This window comes from Agelaius phoeniceus, chromosome 4 (assembly GCF_051311805.1).
Source record: "Agelaius phoeniceus isolate bAgePho1 chromosome 4, bAgePho1.hap1, whole genome shotgun sequence".
Lineage (NCBI taxonomy): Eukaryota > Metazoa > Chordata > Aves > Passeriformes > Icteridae > Agelaius > Agelaius phoeniceus.
Genome location: NC_135268.1, coordinates 24,424,073 through 24,445,583, shown reverse-complemented (window position 1 = coordinate 24,445,583; position 21,511 = coordinate 24,424,073). Strand labels below are relative to the sequence as shown.

The window sequence follows — 21,511 nt, the reverse complement described above, 5'->3', positions numbered from 1 at the left end:
ACATCTGCTGGCTTGTTGGAAACCGCTATCCCAACTGGCTCCTTGTTTTGCCCAAGTGCTGTCTGCTGGTTTGCTCACTGGCATGTTATAGACCTACAAAAGAGCAGCTGTGAGATAAGATGCTCAGACTGGCAGTTTTCCATCTCCCTTACCTAGAAAAGGGGAAAAAGGAAGTCTCTTGCATCTTCCATTTCTCACTCGATGGGCTTCTGTTGAACAGCTGCTGCAAGATATTATTTTAAAAATCTATCTATAAAAACCCCCCAGTAAACAAAGAAGCAATCCCAAGCAAGCCCAGGAGCACTCATATGCACATGGCTTTATAAGATAAGGATTGTATCATGCATTGCTGCTAAAATGCATGATTGTTATGCCACACAGTGCCTCTGTATGAGCACACACAGTGAAAGTGGTTGGAATAGCTTCCTTTGTATCTGCTCAACTGAAAGGCAGTGATTGCGTCGGGCCAGAGCCAGGAACAGAAAGAACTCACCAGTGCATGGTGGTGCAGTCGCGGCTTCTGTGTGGGATTAGAAAAAAAGGACAAACCACAGGGTAAAGTGAGAGCACTGAAATTTTTATTTGTTACCTCTAGGTACCACGAGTTTGACATTAATAGGCAAGACCAGTGAATGAGCAGCAGTACATTGCATTCAAACCTGAATCTCCAAAGCACCAAAAATTGAGCTAGATTTACTTCTTAATCCTATAGTCAGCACACTAGTCTGGAGCTGCTGCATCTCGTGTTGTCCCTAATTTAGTAGTACATTTTTATGCAGTTAGGGGGCATGAGGAAAGAGTCAGTTGTGTAGTACCACTTCTACATCATCATAGGACTACAACATGCACATTCTACTATGTGGCCCAAGCAACAAGAATACAAGTAGAACAGTTACGGGTGGAGACAGGTTCATGTTAACACCACCTATGAATTTGTAGAAACCTTTTTGGACAGGTACCTACAGCAGTTCATCAATTTGTGTGGGAACGTTACACGCATGCACAAGTGATACAGTGGAAAACATAGCAGGAGCGGCAGCAGGACGGAGGACAAAGGTGAAATCTGTGATGGGATGCACTGGAAACAAGACCTTCCTCAGCTTTCTACAGCAAGTCTCTGCTCTGTTAGCGAGGCCTGCTGGGCAACAGTTTTGTTCTCATGGCTGCGGAGTTTTGATATGACTTCTAGAAACGCCATGCTCTGCACTTCCTTTTGGAGAGGTTCTGGAAAAGGAAATATTAAAAGAAACAGTGCTTTGTATGAGATAGGCAGAAGAAAACTGGGAGAAACTTTTCTACTAAATCCTGTACACACAAGCACGCGGCTGTGAGTACGCATAATCTGGTTATTGTTTACTTTTTTGAATTGCTTTTGTTGATGGAGAGACAACTTTTCAGGGCCTCCAGCACACACAAACTCCATGGACTTCAGGTCATGATGAATGATCAAGCTGCTGCATAGCAGTTAAGAATATCCACCTGAATTGCCTTCCAAAACAGGTGCTTAGGAAGTATTTTTAGTGAAAATACTTTTTTGGTTTATTCTTTAAACTAGCCTGACCAAGTGAGCCGGCTGTGACAGGCTCACTGCATCATTTGTGTTTTTCAACTCTTACTGGTTGTGTGGGGTGTGAGATGGGTCCTTAATGGATGTGTCGCCACCTGGTCACTGTTTGCTGTCCCTTTACAGCTCAGCTCTGATGTTAATGCAAACAACAACATGCATAGCATTGCCCAGTGCTGTGCATATGGATGCAGTGTTTATGTTCTGCTCAAAACTAGGAGACACTGTCTGATTATTTTGATCCTGGATTGAATGTTACTTACTTTTTGTATTATTCAAGAGAGGTTGGCAGCAACTCATAAAATTGAGCAGAAATTGTAAGAAATTTGACAAGTTTTCTCAAAGCCCTGTACTCTGAACATCTCATGGTTTTGATCTAAAATGGTTGGTTTTGTTACATGCCTCTCTAGTGAAATCCCACTCAGCAACAAGTACATATTATTTTGCTTTCCACATGTTGCTGGAGGCCTAATCTCTGAATTTCCTGGGAGAAAACCCAACCATCTGTTTCAGATAGCTATGCTTTATGCTGTGCTATTTACTTTTTTTTTAAAAGCAAGCTCTGGCATTAGTTCCCACCCCTACCTACTTCCTTGTTCACATGTGTTTAGTTCTCATGCAGTTTAACCCCTGCCATGTAAGAGCTGGCACTCTCATGCTGCTGTGGACCTGAGAACGTGTATGTACGGACTGATGTCAGTGAAGCTGTTGGGGTGTTCATGCTATGTATGCACTTCCTGCTTTCTGATGAGATATCAACATGTTTAAGCAGGTATTTAAAGCACTGTGCTTTACCATGGCTGGTAACATCCAGTTTCATGGAGACTCTTGCCTACAGAAGACTGTGCTAGCTAAGAATGCTCTGATTTGGATGATCCATTTTCCATTGTCCTCATTTTTCTTTTCCTATACATTCACTCAGTTGCAAGAGAAACTTCCAGATGGAAAGAATCATATAAAAATAGGTATCTGTTAACTGCTTAAGACCATCTGAAGTTCAACAAAGGCAAATGCAGAGTTCTTCACCTGGGGAAGAATAACCCCAGGCACCAGCACAGGCTGGGGGCTGGTCTGGAGAAAGCATCTCTGTGGAGAAGGACCTGTGTGTCCTGGTAGTCCATGAGCCAGCAGTGTGTCCTTGTAGCCATGAAGGCCAATAGTATCCTGGGGTGCATTGGGAAGAGCATGGACAGCAGGTCAAGGGACCCTCTGCTCAGTCCTGATAAAGCACCATCTGCAGTGCTGTGTCCAGTTCTGGGCTCTTGAGTACAAGAGAGACATGGAGCTCCTGGAGTGGGTCCAGTGGAGGGCAACAAAGATGATAAAGGAATGGAGCATCTCTCAGAAGGAAAGGCTGAGGGAGCTGGGTCTGTTCAGCCTCAAGAGGAGATGACAGAGAAGGAAACTCATCAATGTCTATGAGTATCTGAAGGGAGGGTGTGAGAGGACTGAACCGGCTCTGCTCAGTGATGCCCAGCAATAGGACAAGAGGCAACAGGCAAAAACTGATGCAGAGGAAGTTTCACCTGAACATGAGGAAGAACTGCTTCACTGTGCAGGTGATTGAACACCAGAACAGATTGTCCAGAGAGGTTCTGGAGTCTTCCTCACTGGAACTTTCTGGATGCAATCCTGTGCCATGTGCTCTAGGATGGCTCTGCTTGAGCAGGGAGGCTGGACCACTGTGGTCCCTTCCAACTTGACCTATTCTGTGAACACACAGATATTGGCAACATCAGGTTAAATGTGATGCCAGATACCCCATAACAAAGCATAGTAACAACAGCAGTCACTGGAGAATTAAATGAAACCAGTACCAGTGGAGCTGCTTCTATTCTTTATTGAACTATACTAGGGTCAGTTACTTCAAAAATAACTACACAGGTCTGTTCACAGTAGAATAAGGAAATGTGGTTCATGATGTGGAGATGGTGATGAAAACAATTTAGAGGCAACAGAGCTGTAAGAGGTGCATGTTAGTATTTTCCCTTGTAAAGAGCAATCAGATCCTTGATTCTCCTCTCCTTCGTTAAAATAGTAAACTCCCTCTCCCCAACTTAAAAGTTAATACCAGGGTTGCTCAGTTGTTATTCTTGTGTCCTCACTTTTCACACAGGTCTGTTCAGCAGGAAGCAGGGCAGAACACTGGGTCAGTCAAATACTGGGCCTTAACTTCACAGCTGCATAATGCAGTGACATGCTGCTGTCTGTTCTCTGGGAGCAAGGGCAAGGAGCCTTATGCCTAGGCAAAGCTTACAGTGCTGTGGCAGACTGAGCTCTGCCACTCAGATAACCCTAAAATACCCCCCCAAAGATAAGACTGTTCTGTACTCTGGAGACAGGTATTTGACTTTAACTCTGTTAGTCTTGCAGGTAACAAGATTCAGGAAGGGTAAATGCAACTGTCAGGCAGATTTTCTGAAGATGATTATTTTAGTTGGAAGCAGTGGAAATAAAGATCAAGACGGTGAGGCTGACTGTGAAACTTTGGTAAAAGGCTTCTGCTCTAAAATGCATGGATAGTCCCAAGCATGAAATGGCTCAAGAAGGTTGTGAGTAACAACTAAGTTTACATGTCTTAGCATTAAAGTGAGTGCCTACTGAGAGCTGAGGCTTGTTAGCAAATTTTGAGCACAATCTTTGCACACGGAGATGTGTATACTCTCTAAAACCGAGTATTTGTTCCTATAAAATGGCAGGAATAGAATATTCAGTTGCATGGCTGTACAGGTCTCCAAAATTGCACTTGCAGTAGGCATGGTGAACTCTGTTTAAATAAACAAGCATGTTTGTTTACAGAGACAGCACACGTTTAACTGTGGTAACTTTTAATCTATTAATTGAATTGCTGTAAACTACCCTCTAGAGAACCTTCATATGTTTCACACTTGGCAAGTTGTGCAGACAGGCTCTGATTTTCCCCTTTTCTGTAATTATTCCAGTTCTTTGTCATCTTAGTTGATTGTAAATGCCTAGACCTTTATGGAATGAAATTTGTTCTCTCTCCACAGATTCAATCTTTCTTAAAGAACTGAATGAAAGAAATGTAGCAACTTCTTGAAACCTTGAATGAAATTTCCCCATGACACCTTGCTCTTTTTTGTTTTGTGGTTTTTGTCTGGCCACACACAGATGGGAAATTGCAATATCAAACCACAGCCTGCTTGAAGAGCCTGTAAACAGCCTGACCTTTAGCAGAGGGTGAGCTCAGAGAGATGAGAGTTTACAGTGTCCAGCACTGATGTGTGTTAGTGCACATTGTGACTGGTGGGCTGAGCATGCGAGGGCTTGAGGGAAGGAGTTTTCCTAGTGACAAAAATGTAAGGATCCTTCCTAAAGCACCATCACACATCAATTACAGGGAACTTGCAGCTAGAAATGAAAATTAAATTCTTGTGATCTGCATATTTACAATGACAACTTGATATTGTATAATTTTAAATGCTTTCATTTCTTTCCTGTTAAAGTTTGAGCTAGTTGCATCCTGCAGAAGCCAGGGTCAAGTTTTTGCAGTTAATATCCAAAACTGAGTTAACAGCTTCATCCTTGACACTATAGATAGACACTACAGAGTCATAGTAAACTGAACTATGTGTGTTTATATCCATTGTGAACAGAGAACCAGTCACAGTGTGTTTGCACGTGATCTGGGTTCAGCTGTAGGACAGAACTATATTGCGTACATAAATCTTGGGAAGCAGCCTCTCCTGAATACTCACCAGATCCTATAAGAGCACAGATCAGCACCATGGAGTTATATTTTATTTCTGGAGCACTCCTGTCGTCTGAGAGCAGTCTGTGTAGAATCTGAACAAGCTGAGCATTTTCAAGATCCTTTTCAGCAGTGACTGAAATACAAGTGAAAATTTGTAAGTCTGGAAGTGCCACTTGCTTTGACGCTTCCGTGAGTTGTCCCTTTATTGAAACATGATCTCTCACCAGAGTGAAAGACTGGTACATAACGCATTGGTATAAAACTCAAGCACATATTTGATGGAATGATGACAAGAATCACAGCTCTTACTATAAAAATGTGAAGTTGTCTAACTGCTTGAAAGGACAATCACAGGTTTAATGATGAAATCCAGTTTAATGTTCAGTAAGCTGATGGAAAAGCCATGAGGCTTCCTAGCCATTTAGGCCAACACCTGGAATATTTCAGCTTTCAACACTTCCATTGCCTGAATTTGCTTTTGGAAAGTCTGTCTGAGTAAATAAAGATTGCGTAGTTCTTGATTCCATGGTAGAGGGAGCTCAGGGTCCATTATAAAGCCTGTGGAAAACTTTTCAAGATCTCCATTTGAGTTACTGCCTCTGTAGCTTTCTAATACACACGTATTGAATTCGGCTCAACCTTTAAATGCCTGAAGACAAGACAAAGGGATGATTCATGTGAATAGGAACATCTTTCCTTTTATTTAAAACAATTCCTTGATGTATTGGCAGTGATTCAAAAGTTGAACAGAGCATTCCTGTAGTACACAATGGCAAGAGATGAAATAAGGAACAAAAATATGTAAGGTTGTTTGTTTAGTTCCTTAGTTAATAAGAAAGTAAACAGGATAAACAAAACCTCTGTTGAGCATTTACTTTACTGTTTCAAAAGCTGAGGTACTATAAATGCAGGTCAAGAGATGTAATCATGTCTGCCTACATATGGCAATTCTTGCACTTAATCCTGGGTAATTCAATGGAGACACGTTGGGGACATTAACCACCTCTGTGTATTCTCAAGTTCTTACTTATTAGGTAAGTGGACTCTTCATTTTGAAAAGCTCTCTCAAAAGCAGATTAATGTTCCAGTGTAGGAATGTGGTCAGGTCATATAGTCTCTAGTCTAAGATATGTTTGCTTTCTGAGTTTTACCCCAAATCTGAAAGTTAAGCTGGAGGGCCTTTCTAGATCACTCCACCACCTACCAGAATGATGGAGCAGATCCCGTATAACCAGCACTCTCCAGTTTCCTGCATAACATGATGGCTTGCCTGTGTCTGCATGAAGCACAATGGAAAAACTGAAAGGCAGGTGGAAGGAGGAGGCTATTCTACACTGCATTCTCCTTCCACGACTTCTCCTGGGCACAGACTGGAAAGGAAACAGGTGGAGTGAACTCCTGGGATACTCACCTAACTCTAGAGCCGCTATCAATGCCAGTGCAACAAGAGCTTCGTTTTGCATTATTACGTGTTCACTGGTCGCCATGGTTACTAAATGCTTGATGCCACCGCTCTGTACAATGGTCCTAATTACATCCTGAAATAAATAACGCAAAGATGACAAAATTCTGCATTGCATACAAACTATATTAAATAAGGGAACTGTCAGGGATGCTGTGTTATCTTTGGGTAAGGGTACTTGTTGGCTTTGTGCACATACAATCACTTTATACATCAAGGTACAGATATGCAGGCCACCTGTTACTGCTCTGCAATTCTAAGATACAGTGTGTTAAACCAAGGCAGGTTGTTGCAGTGTGATGCCATTTCCTGTTTCACCTATCCCAACCCCTCAGGTGTGCCAACCTTTCCCCTTTTGCCCTCCTGCTACGAGCTGTCCATCAATCTTAACATTCCAGCAAGGGCGTCGTGTGGTTGGCAGAAGTTCAAAAGGTGCCCCTCAGGTCCGAGCTCATTGGCCTGTCCAAGTGTCTTTATCCCTCGAGCCTTCCCCTCCTCCCACCTGGTTGGCCCTCACCTGTCCCTTCCTCTCCCCCTGTCCCCGGGGCTTAAAAGGAGACGGGACCATGCGGTCGGGATTCTATTGGAGCTGTTACAAGATTCAGAGGTCTGTCATCCTGGAATAAAACTCTGGATTAAAACTCTTCAATAGAATCCTCTCCTTTCTCTTCACCGTCACCTGAACCTTTTCCACCAGAGGTAAACTGAGTTCCTACTATGCCTGGATTTGTTCCGAGTGCCTAGCTGCAGCAGGTAAACCCATAACTAAGTTAAGACACATATAATGAACTCTTTTCCAGGTTATACGGCGTAACTCAAGTTCTCATGCTGTGCCATCAATCATCAAATAATTAGGGGTTCAAAGTATCCAACTAACTATATGGTTGAGGTAAGGAAACACACAAACATAGTTATAATAAAGTTATTAAATGCTTCATCTCTCTCCACGAATTTTCAGAGTTTCTTCAAAATGTTCAGAGAAGTGAGATCACAAATATGACACCTTACTATGTAACAGAAATGGTGTACTTGAAAAGCTGTTTAGATATAAGACAGGAAAACAAGCAGTGGTATCTTATTATGGAATTTTTCTTCAAATACAAAGGAGGTAAGGAAAAGGTATGTATGGGACATCAATGCGTTTTCTGTTCTAAAGCCAGCTGTTAAAGTGAACTGTTGTGCAGTACTGCTGCCCAGTATCTAGGAACTTAAAATGTTATTTAACTGGGTTAAATATGTCTAAAATAGATAAAAATACCCAGCTGGGATTCTGTTTTCAAGTCCAAAATTTGATCCAACTTATGTGACAAGAGATAAAGATTATAGCAGACTAATACTCAACAGGTATTAGTTGTAATTTCACAAGTGGTTGTGCACCTCATGTTTTCACCATCTTATATACCAAAAATAGTTGCAAATTGTTTGCCTGAAAATCAGGTAACTTGGCATTCTGAAAGGAAACTGTTCAAGGAAATGTGGATTGTTTTTTTATTATTTTTTATTTGTCCTGTGAGTGCACAAAGGTTTGAAGTAGCATTAATTTCTTGAAACAAGAACACAATTTAAATTTTTCATCTATTTCTTAAATTTCCATTTAACACACATCCCCCTTTCTTACACTAGCCACAGCCAAGATAGTGAGATTTATAGTCTCACTACTGTGAGACTATAACATAAATTTAAAAAATAAACATCTAAACCTAAACATAAAGTACCATCTGAAATACCTTCAATCCCAATCTCAACAAAAAAAACCAAACAAAACAAAAACCAACACTCCAAAGTAGTTTTCAGACTGACATAATCTGGGAACTGCTAAGTTTTATTTAAATTGGTGTGGCATTTTGGGTATATAAGGCTTAGGAACTAATCAGCATCTTTGACATCAGAATTTTTAATATTGTAGGTGAACCTCACCCTTTAATAGGCTGTACTGAATAGATGACAGCCATCAGGTTTGGTGCTAGTGTGGCTGAAATCACAGGTACCTACTCCAGTTTTGTAGAATGACTAAAACTGACTGTTGCCTTTGTAAATATTCCCCCAAAGCATTTAAAATTAAAAGCCAAATTCAAACCTTATGTTGTTAAGAGCCATACAGCTGTACTCATATTCAAACCTAGAGGGCAGCAAAAGCTTAAAAATCCCTACCCTCTCAGCTCTGTTATCCTCTTCATGTCAAATTTCCTCTGTCAATACATGCACCCAACAAAAATTAATTCACCTGTGATAATGCTGTTAATTTCTGCCTTAATATCTATTTGATGTAATCAGTACTGTCTCCATATTTAGAATTGAATTCTGCTGTCCTATAGAGAATATTAGTCTCACATCTGTGGTGGTGTTTGCCATCCATGCATACATGTTGGGGACATTGGGGAGGGGTGCAGAAGAAGTGGGAACCAGAAAAATGAACACTGATCAGTTTTAGAGGCTGAACATAAAATGGAGAAGGGGTTTTAGGCAGAGACAGTGATATTAGCAATCAGCAAAGATTTAAATCCCTGTGAGGCCTGTTGATTTGTTCTTGGAGACACTCAGTATACAGCAGGCCCCTACTATATTTTTCACTTCATAAATACCATGGATGAATGAAGAGGTCTATTATTAAAGTCCAAGCTCTCCAAATCACACTTTCTATTTAAGTTCAGTAATGCAGCCTATGTTCTTATCAGTGAACATGCTGAAGGAAGTGTGAGCCTGAAATAGCCTGTCTCCAGAGATGTGTTTGTCCTTCATAAGGCTGCTTTGTCTAATACTCAGCTGAACAAGAATGGTGGATTTGGACTGCTTAAGTAAAGATATTCGATTGATATGAAAGTGAAGGGAGGGGCAGATGAATTTTTCCTAATGTTGTACCTTTTGCCATATACAAGCAAGCTTTTGTTAGAATTTGGAATAAATTATCATTTCTTATGATCCATCAGAATCTTAAAAGTTTGAAATATGCTGTATGAAGAGTAGGGAGACAGACTATTTCTGGATCTCAGTTTAATATAAATATATAGCAAGATCCTAACAACTGAGTTCACTGATTCTTCATATATAGCATCATAAATACAGAGAGAATACAGCATGCTGAACTTCTGCAGGATACATTTAAAATAAAAATGAGTCAAGCCTTGGGCAGAGGAGATGTAACACATGAATACCCAAGCTGGCTCACTAGAAGGATTGCAAGTGGAGGGTTGGTTACCAACAGGAAGTGCACAGGTAACTCTTGGTTCTGACAAGTTGACCTTTTTGTCCGCTAACTTACTTTTGATTTGCTGTGTCGTATAAGTGCAGAAAGTAGTCTGTTGGACTCTCCCATCACACCTGCGTGATCCTTGGCTTCACACCACTCCACCAAGCGTTCCACCAGTTTTACGTTTTTGCCCAGCTGTTCAGCTGCTTCTGCTACATGGTGCCGGAGCCAACAACACAACAAAAAGGTTGTCACTTTTTTAAAGCAAGTGCTAGAAAAACAAGCTGAAAGTTACTAACTTGAAGGAGTTAGAAGAACTTCACTAGCCTGTACTACCAGTGGGAAAAGTCTAAGTTGCATTGAAGCAAGTAAAGCCAGTCAAAATGAAAAGAAATTAAAAAAAAATCCAGAAAAACATTAATAATCCAGTTTTTGAAACAACTTATCAGCCCAGTTAATGAAGCTTGTGCACTGATGAAGAGTAGGGAAAATACAGGTGATATCACATCCCCAGCTGAGCTGTGAGCCAGCTAAAGAATTAAAAACCAGGAGGGACTGCTGCCAGAAGGGAGCACTGTGGTCAGTCAGATCAGTTTTGATAGACTGTAAGTCACATAAGTTTTTTCAAAAAAAGTCTATTTTGCATCCAATGCTTTGCTAGAACTAGAATGGATCTTTTGAAAAAATCTGTAGGACTGAGTCAAAAATAAATACACAGCTAATTTACCTCATGAACTATTTCTGGTTTTTTAGCAGATTTCTGATTTTATAAATCCTCATCCTGGAACAAGTTGGTAACTAAAAAGTGCTTTTTCTTTTCGGAATTGCAGTCTATCAATTAATAGAGTATTATCTTGTTCCAAGGACCGAGGTACAGCCAGGGAATACAGTAAGTGAACAGCAAAACAGGAGTGGTAGCTCAAAACACTCACACCTCAATACACACTTGTAATGTGACAGTGTAAAGAAGTTGAAAAATAAGCATTTGACACCTATTTGGAGCGTCCCTGGTAGCCAGTTTAGGAGTTCTGAAAAAAAAATCAACCCATGTTCCTCTCCTTTTGCATGTGTATTAAATTGATTCCATGACTTCAGGAATGAAATTTAGAAAAGCTCTGCTTCTCTCTTTTAAGAATCTTGGCAGCGTATCACAGACTGAACCAAAGAGAATCACTTAACATAGAGAACAGTTTATTTTTACCTTGTGCATCTATTAACATTCTTAATGTTCCCAGCAGCTTGAACTGAACGGGGGGCATCTCCGATCTGAGAAATTTCAACACAGCTTCTGCAACGCCAGCTGATAGCATCTTAGCCTTATTTACAACTGCATGAATAAAGAACAGGGATTGATCTCAAAAACATTTCTGGAAGATGCAGTTAATTTCAGAGCTGGACTGGAAGCAAATTTTCAGACGTGGTTTGAAAAAGAGGTTGTGAGCACAGACTTCAGGAACAGTGTGCACTGGTGATACTGTGTTGTGGAAAAATGTCACAATTCCTGTGAAATTAACTGCTTTTTAATAGCATGCACATCTAAATTTCTGTATTCAGCTTGAGCACCACCAAAGGAGTAGACTCCTCCCTTTGGTGTGGGAAAGGTATCTTCCACAAAATGCATCAGGCAGGAGCCCAGACTAATACTTGCACCCCCAAATAGGAGGAATCTTTGAGTCCCAACCACACTCTTCAATTTCTCACATGCAAAGGAACTAATTAGCAAAGCAAAGCATCCAATTAGCAGAATAACCCCTTACCCAGTTCCAATACTTCATACAAATAACACTCTAGCCTGACATGCCTGGAGTCTGTAGTCTTTTGTTGCCTTCTCCCCCTCTCCAACCTCTCTTTCATCCTTTCCACTAGTCCATGTTCTCCACTTTCACAGAGCTCTCTGAAATGTATTTAAGGTGCAAACCTTGCCCAGTAGTGTACTTGGAAAAAAATAGTTATTAGGTATTTGAAATAGTGTTTTGACACAGAGCTCATCACTGAGGTCAGTTATTACTTGCTCGTTTCTTTCTAACAATGTACAGGGATGGTGATGTAGGTCTCTGGCAGACACCCTTCAGCACAGGCTACAGGGAAGCTGACTGATGGAAGTGAAAAGAATGACTCACCTGAGAAAGGTAAGCAAATGGAATACTGCTAAACCTCAGTGGGTTACGTATGCATGATCATTTCTAAAAGTTAGGATTTGTCAAAACCAAAAATAGTAAAATAAGACTATGTGAATGAAAGACTTATTTTTGGCTTGGCACAAGAAACCATACACAAGTGTTATGGATTTGATTTGCTGTTTTGTGTGCATGCTCTACCTTTATGCTTGGGTAATCAAAACTCACACAAATCAAGTTACTAAAAATGACAAAATTAGCATTCAGCTTACTGCCAACAAACAGTAACTAACTGCAATAGGCTGGCTATTCTGTCGGTCTACCTCCAGCTCTAATTTGGCAACTTTCAGTGTCTTACGTAAGATGCGGTGTTTTAACAAAGTGGACACTGTTCTCTGGTAGGGACCCTCAGCTGTGAGACAGATTGCAAATGAAGCAAAAAAAAAACAGAAAGAAAAATAAATATGCAGTTCTCTGGACAAAAAAGGTTGAGAAATCATATTCAAGGCCTCCTCAGCTCCTCACCAATTACAAGGCTGCCCTTTCTTTGGGGGATACTGTGGGATCAAAGTGGCAAGGGACAGTCACTATGCCTGTGTGATGTATTCAGAACTGCTTTTCTGAACTGCTGTGCAACAGACACAAAAGCAGTGATGGGCCAGAATGAAAAGCAGCAGTCTGACCTGCCTCTGGGACTGTCAGTCAGTGCTCCCACCCACATTCCCTAGGGGGTACAGTGGGAGAACAGAATTTCACCTTTGGGTGGTTAGCAATGCAAAGGGAGGCTTACCAGGAATAGCCAGGTTTCTGAGAGCACTCAGTGCAGCATGCTGCACAGTTACATTTCCATCCTCCACATGTCTGTCTAGCAGATCCATCAGCTTTTGAACTATGCCATTATCCACCATATGGATGCAGTTTCCGTCTGTGCGAGATGTAACAAGTCATTTGTGAAGGGAAGATTATTACTAAGATTTTTACAACAGCTTCTTATGAATAGAAGGGTTGTTTCCTTGCTCCTTTTTAGTTTTCATTGTTGAGAATTTGACTACCATCATATATGAGAATTGCAGTGCTCATGACAAACTTACAAGAGTGATAAAAGAAATCAGAAGCAGAAATCTCCTTTACCCCTCTACACATGCAAAATAATATTTTTAAAGTAGGTTTAATGCTTTTGAGGATTGTAAAGTTTAAAACTATTGATGTTGCTGTGTAACTCAACAGCAGCTTTACTGCAACATAGTTCTTGTTTGCAGCTCTACAGACAGAGCATGATAGAGGGGCACACATAAATTTACTTAAGTTATTATGGCATGTTCTTACCATTTCTGGCAAAATTTGCAATAGCCAGTGCTCCTGCAAGCTGTAGCTGATGACTATTGGAAGGAATCCATGAAAGTACTCTTTGGAACACACTGCCTTTTCCTCCTTCAAATAACTTTTGCATGGATTCATCTGAGGTAAAAAGCACAGAGAGTCAGCAAGCCAAAGTGTTTGTTAGAGAAACTTCTCTTTATATTTGTGAAGCTCTCCTGGTTCCACTACAATTAATCTGCCTGGTGTGCAGCAGGTCACCTAGGTTATTTAGAAAATTAATAAATAGTGAAATTCAGCTGCCAAACAGTGCTACAGGTATCTGCTGTTGCTTAGCAGAACATAGTGACAGCCCACCCTTACCTCCAAGCAATAATAGAACCATAAGATCAGAAGCTGTTTTAAGCTCTGCAATATCATCCTCCTTGTCACTGTCCACAGTCTTCTGGACAATCTCAAGTAGGCACTCCACCAAACCTGCTTCAACCAGCTGAAGTTTAATGACATCTGGAAAATAACATGGATAATAGGAGTCAGAATCATTTTAAATGCATCTATCCTACACACATAGGCAGGACAGACTGTAAGAAACAGTGATGTCAGTGTTTTCACTGACAACTTGTGTACATAAAACCACAGGTTCTTTATTTGAAATTCTTATGGCCAACTTCTGTTATTATTCATCTAACAGGCTCTCTGGCTCTGGACTTCCTTTAGAGCACAAGTCATAAGCTGAAGGTGTATGGAGCTCTTCACTTCTAAAAATGAGGATATTTCTCTACAGCAAACTTCTGGCACCTCAGTCATGGCACAGCAGACTCATAAGGACTGTGCTGTGTTCATGCTTTCCAAAGACAGACAGTATATCTGCCATTTGTTGAAAGGGCTGCAGGAGGAGTGCAGAAAGGTCAAATCCAAAAGGTTGGGTTGGCAGAGAAGTTTGTTCTGGAAACTGATGAGGCAAACTAATTTCTTAGTTGTTATTCAAAACAAGGCTTGAGAAGGTAATATTTTTTTTTCAAGTGACATAAAATCTGGGAACAATATTTTTTTCTCTTTTTTCTAAAATAACAAAATATTTAACAGATGGAATCTTCTTTGGAATCTTCTTTACATGCCTAAACTCCCTTTCTGTCAAGAGGGAATGGCAGGCTGTCTTATGCTATGTGAGGTCTCTTCATACATGGAAATGATTCTGGTGGTTTTTGCAGGCTGATTTTGAAAAATAGTCACAAAGCTCTGCAGAAGTGTGCAAAAGTGGATTTCTCTCAGTTTTCTACATGAAATGGTATTTTTGCAAAAAGGTGTTAACCCAAGTTAAAATATGTTTAGGCCAGGGCTTTGGAAATATTTTTTTCATACAGTTTACAAACCACACTTGGGAGAGGAAGTGTGTTTCATCTCTGGTGAAGGATGTGTCTGACTCTCAGTTTCCTGGTGTCACTAGGCTTTTTGCCTCAGTGAAATTCATTGTTCCTTTAAGAGTGGCTGACCTTCTCATGAACTTTGTAAGGAAATGCAAAATCTCCAGTGAGGATTTTTTTTTTTTAAATAGGCTCTTTTGCACTGAGGTGCTTTAAAAAATAGAGAATACCCTTAGCTATAGAATACAGGGTTGCAGATGTTCTGTGATTTGAAATTGCTACACCAGCATGCTTAATCAACAAGTAAATTAGAAAATGTCATGGTTTGACACTGGCACAATGCCAGTGCCCCCATGAGAATACTCTCTCCCTGGTTTCTGCTGTGAGATTGACCAGGAATAAGCAAAGCAGGTTCCCACTTAGAAGAGAAAAAAAAAATTATTAACTAAACTACAAGGGAAAGGAAAAAAAAAAAAAAAAGAAACACACAAGGAAAACGAAAACTTCACAAATAGATCTCCTCCTCCTCCCCACCAAATTCCTGATACAATACATCCCCCAAATCATCGACTCTCGGTCCGGCACCACCCTTCAGAATACTCAATCCTCAGTTCATCAAGAGGAGAAGGAATCCTTCTTGTGCCAATGGTGACCTCTTCCTTTCATGTCCAGTGCTCTCACCAGTGAACATGGACCAGAGCTGCTTCTAGGGTCGACTTCTAAGGATGTTTCGTCCCACTCCAGAAAGGCACAGTCTCAACTTTGGGACATCTGTCCCCCCCATATTTTTCACCCCCTGGGGCCGAGGGGTACCCACACCAAACCCTCTTGGTCCTGAGGCATTGCCTCCCCCTAGAATGCAGTCCCTGTATCACAAGGAAACATGGCTCTGTCTATGGCTACACAAAAAGAGTCCAGCATAAGCTACTCCATCATCTCTTCCACCTGAGTTCTTCTCTATTTCTCTCATGGCCCATTTCCTCTTATCTCCTCTATATCTCTCTTCTCATCCAACTCCAGGAGGATTAGCATTTGTAAGGTTTCCATCATCCAAGAAAAGGGTTAAAAATCTGAGGCTCTGTCTGTCCAGAACTCCAACGGCTGCCCAGCTGCACCACCCCCCCCCCCCCCCCCCCCCTCCTTCTCAGCTGGCCACTATTAAATTTCAAGGTGGCACAAGCACAGACACAGGCTCTCTCTCTGTCTCTCCTGGGGGGGCTGCCCGATGCCTCCTGGTGCTTCTCCCACCCTTCCATCCTCAGGGCCTCTTCACCTCCCTTCTCTGTCCAAGGTCTGGCCTACCTCTCCTGGCCACATGGCTGCCCCTGCCCTGCCCAGCCCGCAGCTGGGCCGGGGCAGAGACCTGAACTCTTTCCCCGCTGGAACCCAAGAGAGCCTCGCAGGGGAGAGCCCTGCTTTAACCCCGTGCTCTCAGAGGTGGGTCCAATGTCCCAATGGCCACATTAGGCGCCAATATTAAAATCTGAGCATCCATTGGCCTAACCACAGCATCCCAGAAAACATATTTCCTGTCAAACCACCACGGTAAAAAACCTTAAAACGCCCTAACCACCAAAATCCAGACTCTGCAAATACTTAATTGAGATGTTTTTACCTTCTGACCTATTGCTAATTATCTACAATGAAAAGCACCTAAACAGTACCAGCAAAGTGAACTCATTTATGTATGCCTTGAATCCACAGTGGAAATGTTTTTCTGACTACCTTTCAACATCTGAGCATCTGAGTCAGGGGCAGCAGCAGTGAATTTCTCAAATCTTATTGCAACTAAAAAACATACTCTAAGAAAAATTAAGCATTTGAACTCACATATATCAAACACACAAAAAGTTCAACCCTATTTTGTGTCCCTCTGAGGATGGAACTACCTTAGAGAAGATTTTAAGTTACTATATAGTAAATTACATATTTTGGAAAAGATGTGCATTTTTAGAGCTGAAAAAAGGAATTGATTTTCCATGCCACTTAAAAGTCAAAAAACCTTTTTAAATTGAAGTGAAAGTTTATACTGACTGACTTATACTTTGTAAAACAGACACACACAGAGTGTGCATGCACAACAGAATAGGATGAAACATAAATCTGAGTTTGCAGTTCTATCTAACAATCTGTTCAATTAAAAAAAAGCTTTAATGCTGAAGTGGTTAAAACAAGGTTAGAGAGCCATCAAATACTGTGATGTCTTCCCTACACAGAACTGCTTCCCACAGTCCATCTCCACCTGTTAACTCATTTCTTTATTTCCATCAAGGGCAGATGATACATTGTACAAGCCACCTTTGTTTGATCCCTTGTTCCTCTGGAGGAACATCCCGGACAGGTGACCAGGGGTGCACATCAATTCCTGCTCTGGCTTGAGCAGTGAGTCAAACTCCCAGGGGCTGCCTGGGGCTATGTAAGATATGCCACCAAACACCCAAATTAAATTCATATGATCTCTCAATGAACAGTAAGGGCAGAGTGTCCAGACCTTAGCTCTGCAATTGACATGCCCCTAGCAAAAATAATGTTATAGGAAATGGAACTGCCAGTGGCTCTGCAATTCCAGGAAACAATGTCCTGGTGGTCCAATGGTCAATGAACACTTGAGCCAATGTTTGCAGACAAATGTTGTGAAGCTCTCTAAAAAGCAGCTTTTGATATTCCCACTGTGGGCAAAGAGCAATAAAATATAACATAGTTGTATACAGAGTGAATCAGTGATGGAATTAGCATCAACAATGTTCTGGCTCCTGTCATATGCTCAACAATTAAGACCCATTCACTTTTCATGACACCACAATCACAAGGATCAGCTGTGGTGGCTTTGGAAGGAGACAGCCCAATACTCTGCATTTTGTGCCTGAAAAACACACCGATATACTGAAATAAAAAATACCCACAAGAGAATGAGTAAAAGATAGAGTAAGAAAAAAAAATTCTCACCATTTTCTGCCAGGGGGGCCAAAACTTCAAAAATCATCTCTTTTTTATCATGCTCTATTTGCTTCTTGAACAGTTTCACAAGCTCTTCAGCAATGTTTGTGTAGGCAAACTGCTCCTTACTTGACTCTGTGAAGCAAAAGGAGAAAATCAGTATAAAGTAAACAAACCACATAAGAAGGCAGAACAACTTTTTCTCTTTGTTACCAGGTTTATTCAGCAAGATGACTAACTGCTCTTCATAGACAAGAGCAATAGACTCATGCTTGTCACAAAATGAAAAGATAAATGTCTAACACTTTAAATGTGCTGACCTGAATTAGTTATGGTTAAGGCTGTTAAAAATATATAAATATATGATTCAAGGCTGTTTGGTCTGGTTTTGCCCACCAAAATATAAGCTAGCTCTAGCAACAGTAATAGTACAAAAAGTAGTCTTTGATTTCTCTCATCTTAAGAGAAAGAAGAGCAGCTTATATACTGCATTTTCTATGGGAGAGATGAAGATTTGCACCAAATGCTTTAATATTTACATGGTCTCATGATGGTGACATTTCTTTTGAAATCTGTGTGTGGCTGTTGCTGAGCCATCTCATACTGCACAGATACAGCATAAAGCAGTTTTACAGATGGGCGAGGTTCCTACCAGATTAGCCAGCAGGTCTTCAAATGTACACTCAACAAAAGCATCTCTTATTCCATTGCCTGTATCATATTCCTCCTCACTGGCAGTATTACAAGGGCTGCAGGTGGTAGGGCTGGTGTTCTGCATTCTCCAGTTGCCACCTCCTGAGGGCCATCTGTAGCCAGAAAACCTTCCAGCACCTTTGCTATTCTTCTGACAGATGCTTAGGGATTACTTTACTGTAGAACTGACCCCAAGGACTTGGGAAAAGCATGAACTGCAATCCTGGACACTTTTGTGCACATCTCATAATTTTCTCTCACTGTGCCTGGTTGCATAGTATATTCTATGTGGATTTTTGATCTTTCCAGTATTTTAGCAGATCCATCACTGGTTTGTGCCCTGCTTTGACACAGAATTAGAGTCATATAATGCTTTTCAAGGGATTTGTGCAATGCTGTTGTCTTGTAAGTGATGAAAAATGATAACCTCACCAAAAAAATTCCCTGAAGTTACAAGGCGAAAATAAAATAATACAGTTACAATGTGATTGACTACTGCTTAAGGGAGAATAAAGTATTACAGAGTAAATTAATTTTGTGCCAGTCTTAAAGAACGAGCACCTTTTCAATGTGTATGAACTGGAAGGGAAGCAGCTGCTGTAAAGTTTTTCCCATGGTTCTCATTACTCAACAAGAGAGAGCTGGATCTTTCCAAAGAGGGGAAGGAAATTCTCAGTGAGTCTACCATTTATCATATTTAATATCATTATGGTTTTGGTTGTATTTAAACACTAGAACTTGCAGTGTATGACTGTTACAATTTTTGCTGTGCAGACACAGTACACAGTGCCCAACCTGCAGACCCCTGATTCGTTAATTTCTTTAGTGCTACCTTGATGGCTTTTTCAGCTATTGATTTGTTAAGAAGAATTGTCTCCTATAAATAAATTTATTATGTGTATGATCAAACTAAACTAGGTAACATGATACTTTCTCTGGCCTTGAAATCTGTGAACTCAGGCCACCAAGTACTACAAATTCAGAGATATATTTTTCATATTTTGAATTGCTAAATGTTCTTAGATGATATTGTAAGTGCTATGTATTATTTACTCCAGTGTAAAAAAAACCCAACTCATAAAACTAGAATTTCTCCAAATATGTTAGCAAAAGAACAACATAAACCACAAATGTTAATAAAACACAGGCCTTAACAACCCATTGATTTACACATGGTTGAAGTCCAATGAAAAATGATCTGCTTGAAAAGACATCAGATCAAAGCAGGGCCACAAACTTCAATTTAAATGGAGTTCTAACTAAAATTAACATTTATTCATGATTTATACATGGAGGTATTTAGATTAGAGTATATTAAAATTCTGTACCTAAAATAATACTGTATATGCAGATTAATGACTGTGCCTGCCTCAATTTCATTCAGAGATTTTCATGAGCCAAATTTAATCTTGATAAAACTTTGTGGAGCTACACCAGGTTACAATATTTATATTATTAACAAATAATTCACATTTAGTAGCAGTGCTATGGAAATACTGTTTAGATGATTTAAAATGTGCTTAGTTGAACTGAAGCACAGTAACATAAAACATAAGGTTGAATTAAGTACCCAAATAAATTTCAGTTGCTGAAAGGGGAAAAAGAAGAGACAACTATATATTCTAGAGAAAATAAGCAAAAATTACTCATCTGTTATTGTTGAATGTACCAAAAGGACTTGAACAAGCTTCTGTTAGTCTTTAACTAAGACTTAACATTATGAAAACTGGATGTAAATTTGAGATTAGTATCGTGGACTTACCGAGTTCTGCTAAATTGCCAAATGCAACAAGGCACATTTCTGTCAGAGCTGCATTTTGGCAATGAATGCCCAACAATTTCACTAACGTAGGAATAACACCCATATTGATAAGCTGTGACTGCAAGGTATCTACATAAAAAGAGAGTACAACAGTGAATTAGCATTTCTCCTTATAGTACTGTTCTTTTAACCAAAAAAGCATTTTTCACACAAAGCAACTTCTAGGCTAAGCAACATTAAAATTTCTGTCTCCTCTACTCTTCAGACTAGGATTTGGTTCAGATTTGAGATATGGACTCATAATTCTTGTCCCTGGCAATGGAGTGTACTTCCAGAAATACTCCTTCCTGATCTGTTCATAGGGTATAGTGAATTATGCAGCTACTGACAATTTTGTGGTTATCAGGTTCCTAATAAATGTCAGGTTTGATTCTGGGCTCACTGAGACTAGCTGACTGAAATTGACCTGAACAAGGTCAATGAAACAGTGATTTATCTGAGAGCTTTTTCTATGTACTCTTTTTAAAATTAAAGATCAAAACTGGAAAATTAAAATTAGAATGAATATAAACTGGCACTGAAATAAACATGAAAAGTTTCATAAACACAGGAAGTCACAATGTAGATTATGAAGAGCTTGAGAAAAAAGAAAGTTTAATAAAGACAAAAAATGGAAGGTTTAAGAAAAGTCCTTAGAAGCCATTCTGATAATTTCTTGCATAGGATGAAAGTTTATAGTATTTACAAGTAAGAAAAGTATTGCTCCTAGGTGTCTGCAAACAGAAAGATGCTCTGATGGTTAGGCAGAAACATGATTGGTTTAAAAGATTATTTATAACAGTACTTCCTCTTACACATTTTACCTATAACATAGCAAAGAAGAAAAACATTGTTTCACAGTTGAATAGAATGAAGCAGACATAAACATACCAGATGTTGTTTAGTAATTTTCCTAAGCATCTTTTATTCCTTTGTTTCTAAAGCACTTCAACTATGTTTAAATGTTACAGACTCAAAAGACAAGGATCCAAAGCCCAGTGATGTCAAGAGAACTGTATTACTTAATTTAGCTTTTGGTCAAGCCCTGCTGGTGAGTTCTGGGGTGAGGTGGTTTTGGTTTGTTTGTTTGTTTGTTTGTTTTTTCATTTGTTTGGTTGTTGGGGTTTTTTTAGTGCGGTTTTCTTGTTAAGGAATTAATTCTAGGCAACTGAAATCAGTTGGAATTCTTATATCTGTGGCATCAGAGCCATAAAAAAAGCAGATTTTTGCAGGGAGATAAAACCATATGACATCTGAAGTTTAGCAAATTTAGAATCATCTCATGTTCTCAAAAAACCTTGAAATTTTCATATAATGAAAATTATGAAAGCTTCCAGAATGTTTAGCTCATTTG

The 21,511-nt window shown here is 40.0% G+C and overlaps 1 protein-coding gene across 4 annotated transcripts in view; it reads right to left on the bottom strand.

Annotated features, from left to right (window-relative positions):
* Positions 1 to 556: 556 nt before the first annotated feature.
* The window catches only part of RAP1GDS1 (Rap1 GTPase-GDP dissociation stimulator 1), a 92,614-nt gene continuing 71,659 nt past the window's right edge, over positions 557 to 21,511 (bottom strand). For all 4 annotated transcript variants that reach the window (XM_054633286.2, XM_077177094.1, XM_054633287.2 and 1 more), the window contains 10 exons: positions 20,119 to 20,247; positions 17,673 to 17,798; positions 13,726 to 13,869; positions 13,372 to 13,503; positions 12,836 to 12,970; positions 11,130 to 11,255; positions 10,001 to 10,140; positions 6,691 to 6,817; positions 5,284 to 5,412; positions 557 to 1,224 (listed from right to left, as the gene is read on the bottom strand). In XM_054633286.2, coding sequence (XP_054489261.1) covers positions 1,097 to 1,224; positions 5,284 to 5,412; positions 6,691 to 6,817; positions 10,001 to 10,140; positions 11,130 to 11,255; positions 12,836 to 12,970; positions 13,372 to 13,503; positions 13,726 to 13,869; positions 17,673 to 17,798; positions 20,119 to 20,247 — 1,316 coding nt within the window. In that variant the 3' untranslated portion in view covers positions 557 to 1,096. The remainder of the gene's footprint in view (positions 1,225 to 5,283; positions 5,413 to 6,690; positions 6,818 to 10,000; positions 10,141 to 11,129; positions 11,256 to 12,835; positions 12,971 to 13,371; positions 13,504 to 13,725; positions 13,870 to 17,672; positions 17,799 to 20,118; positions 20,248 to 21,511) is intronic.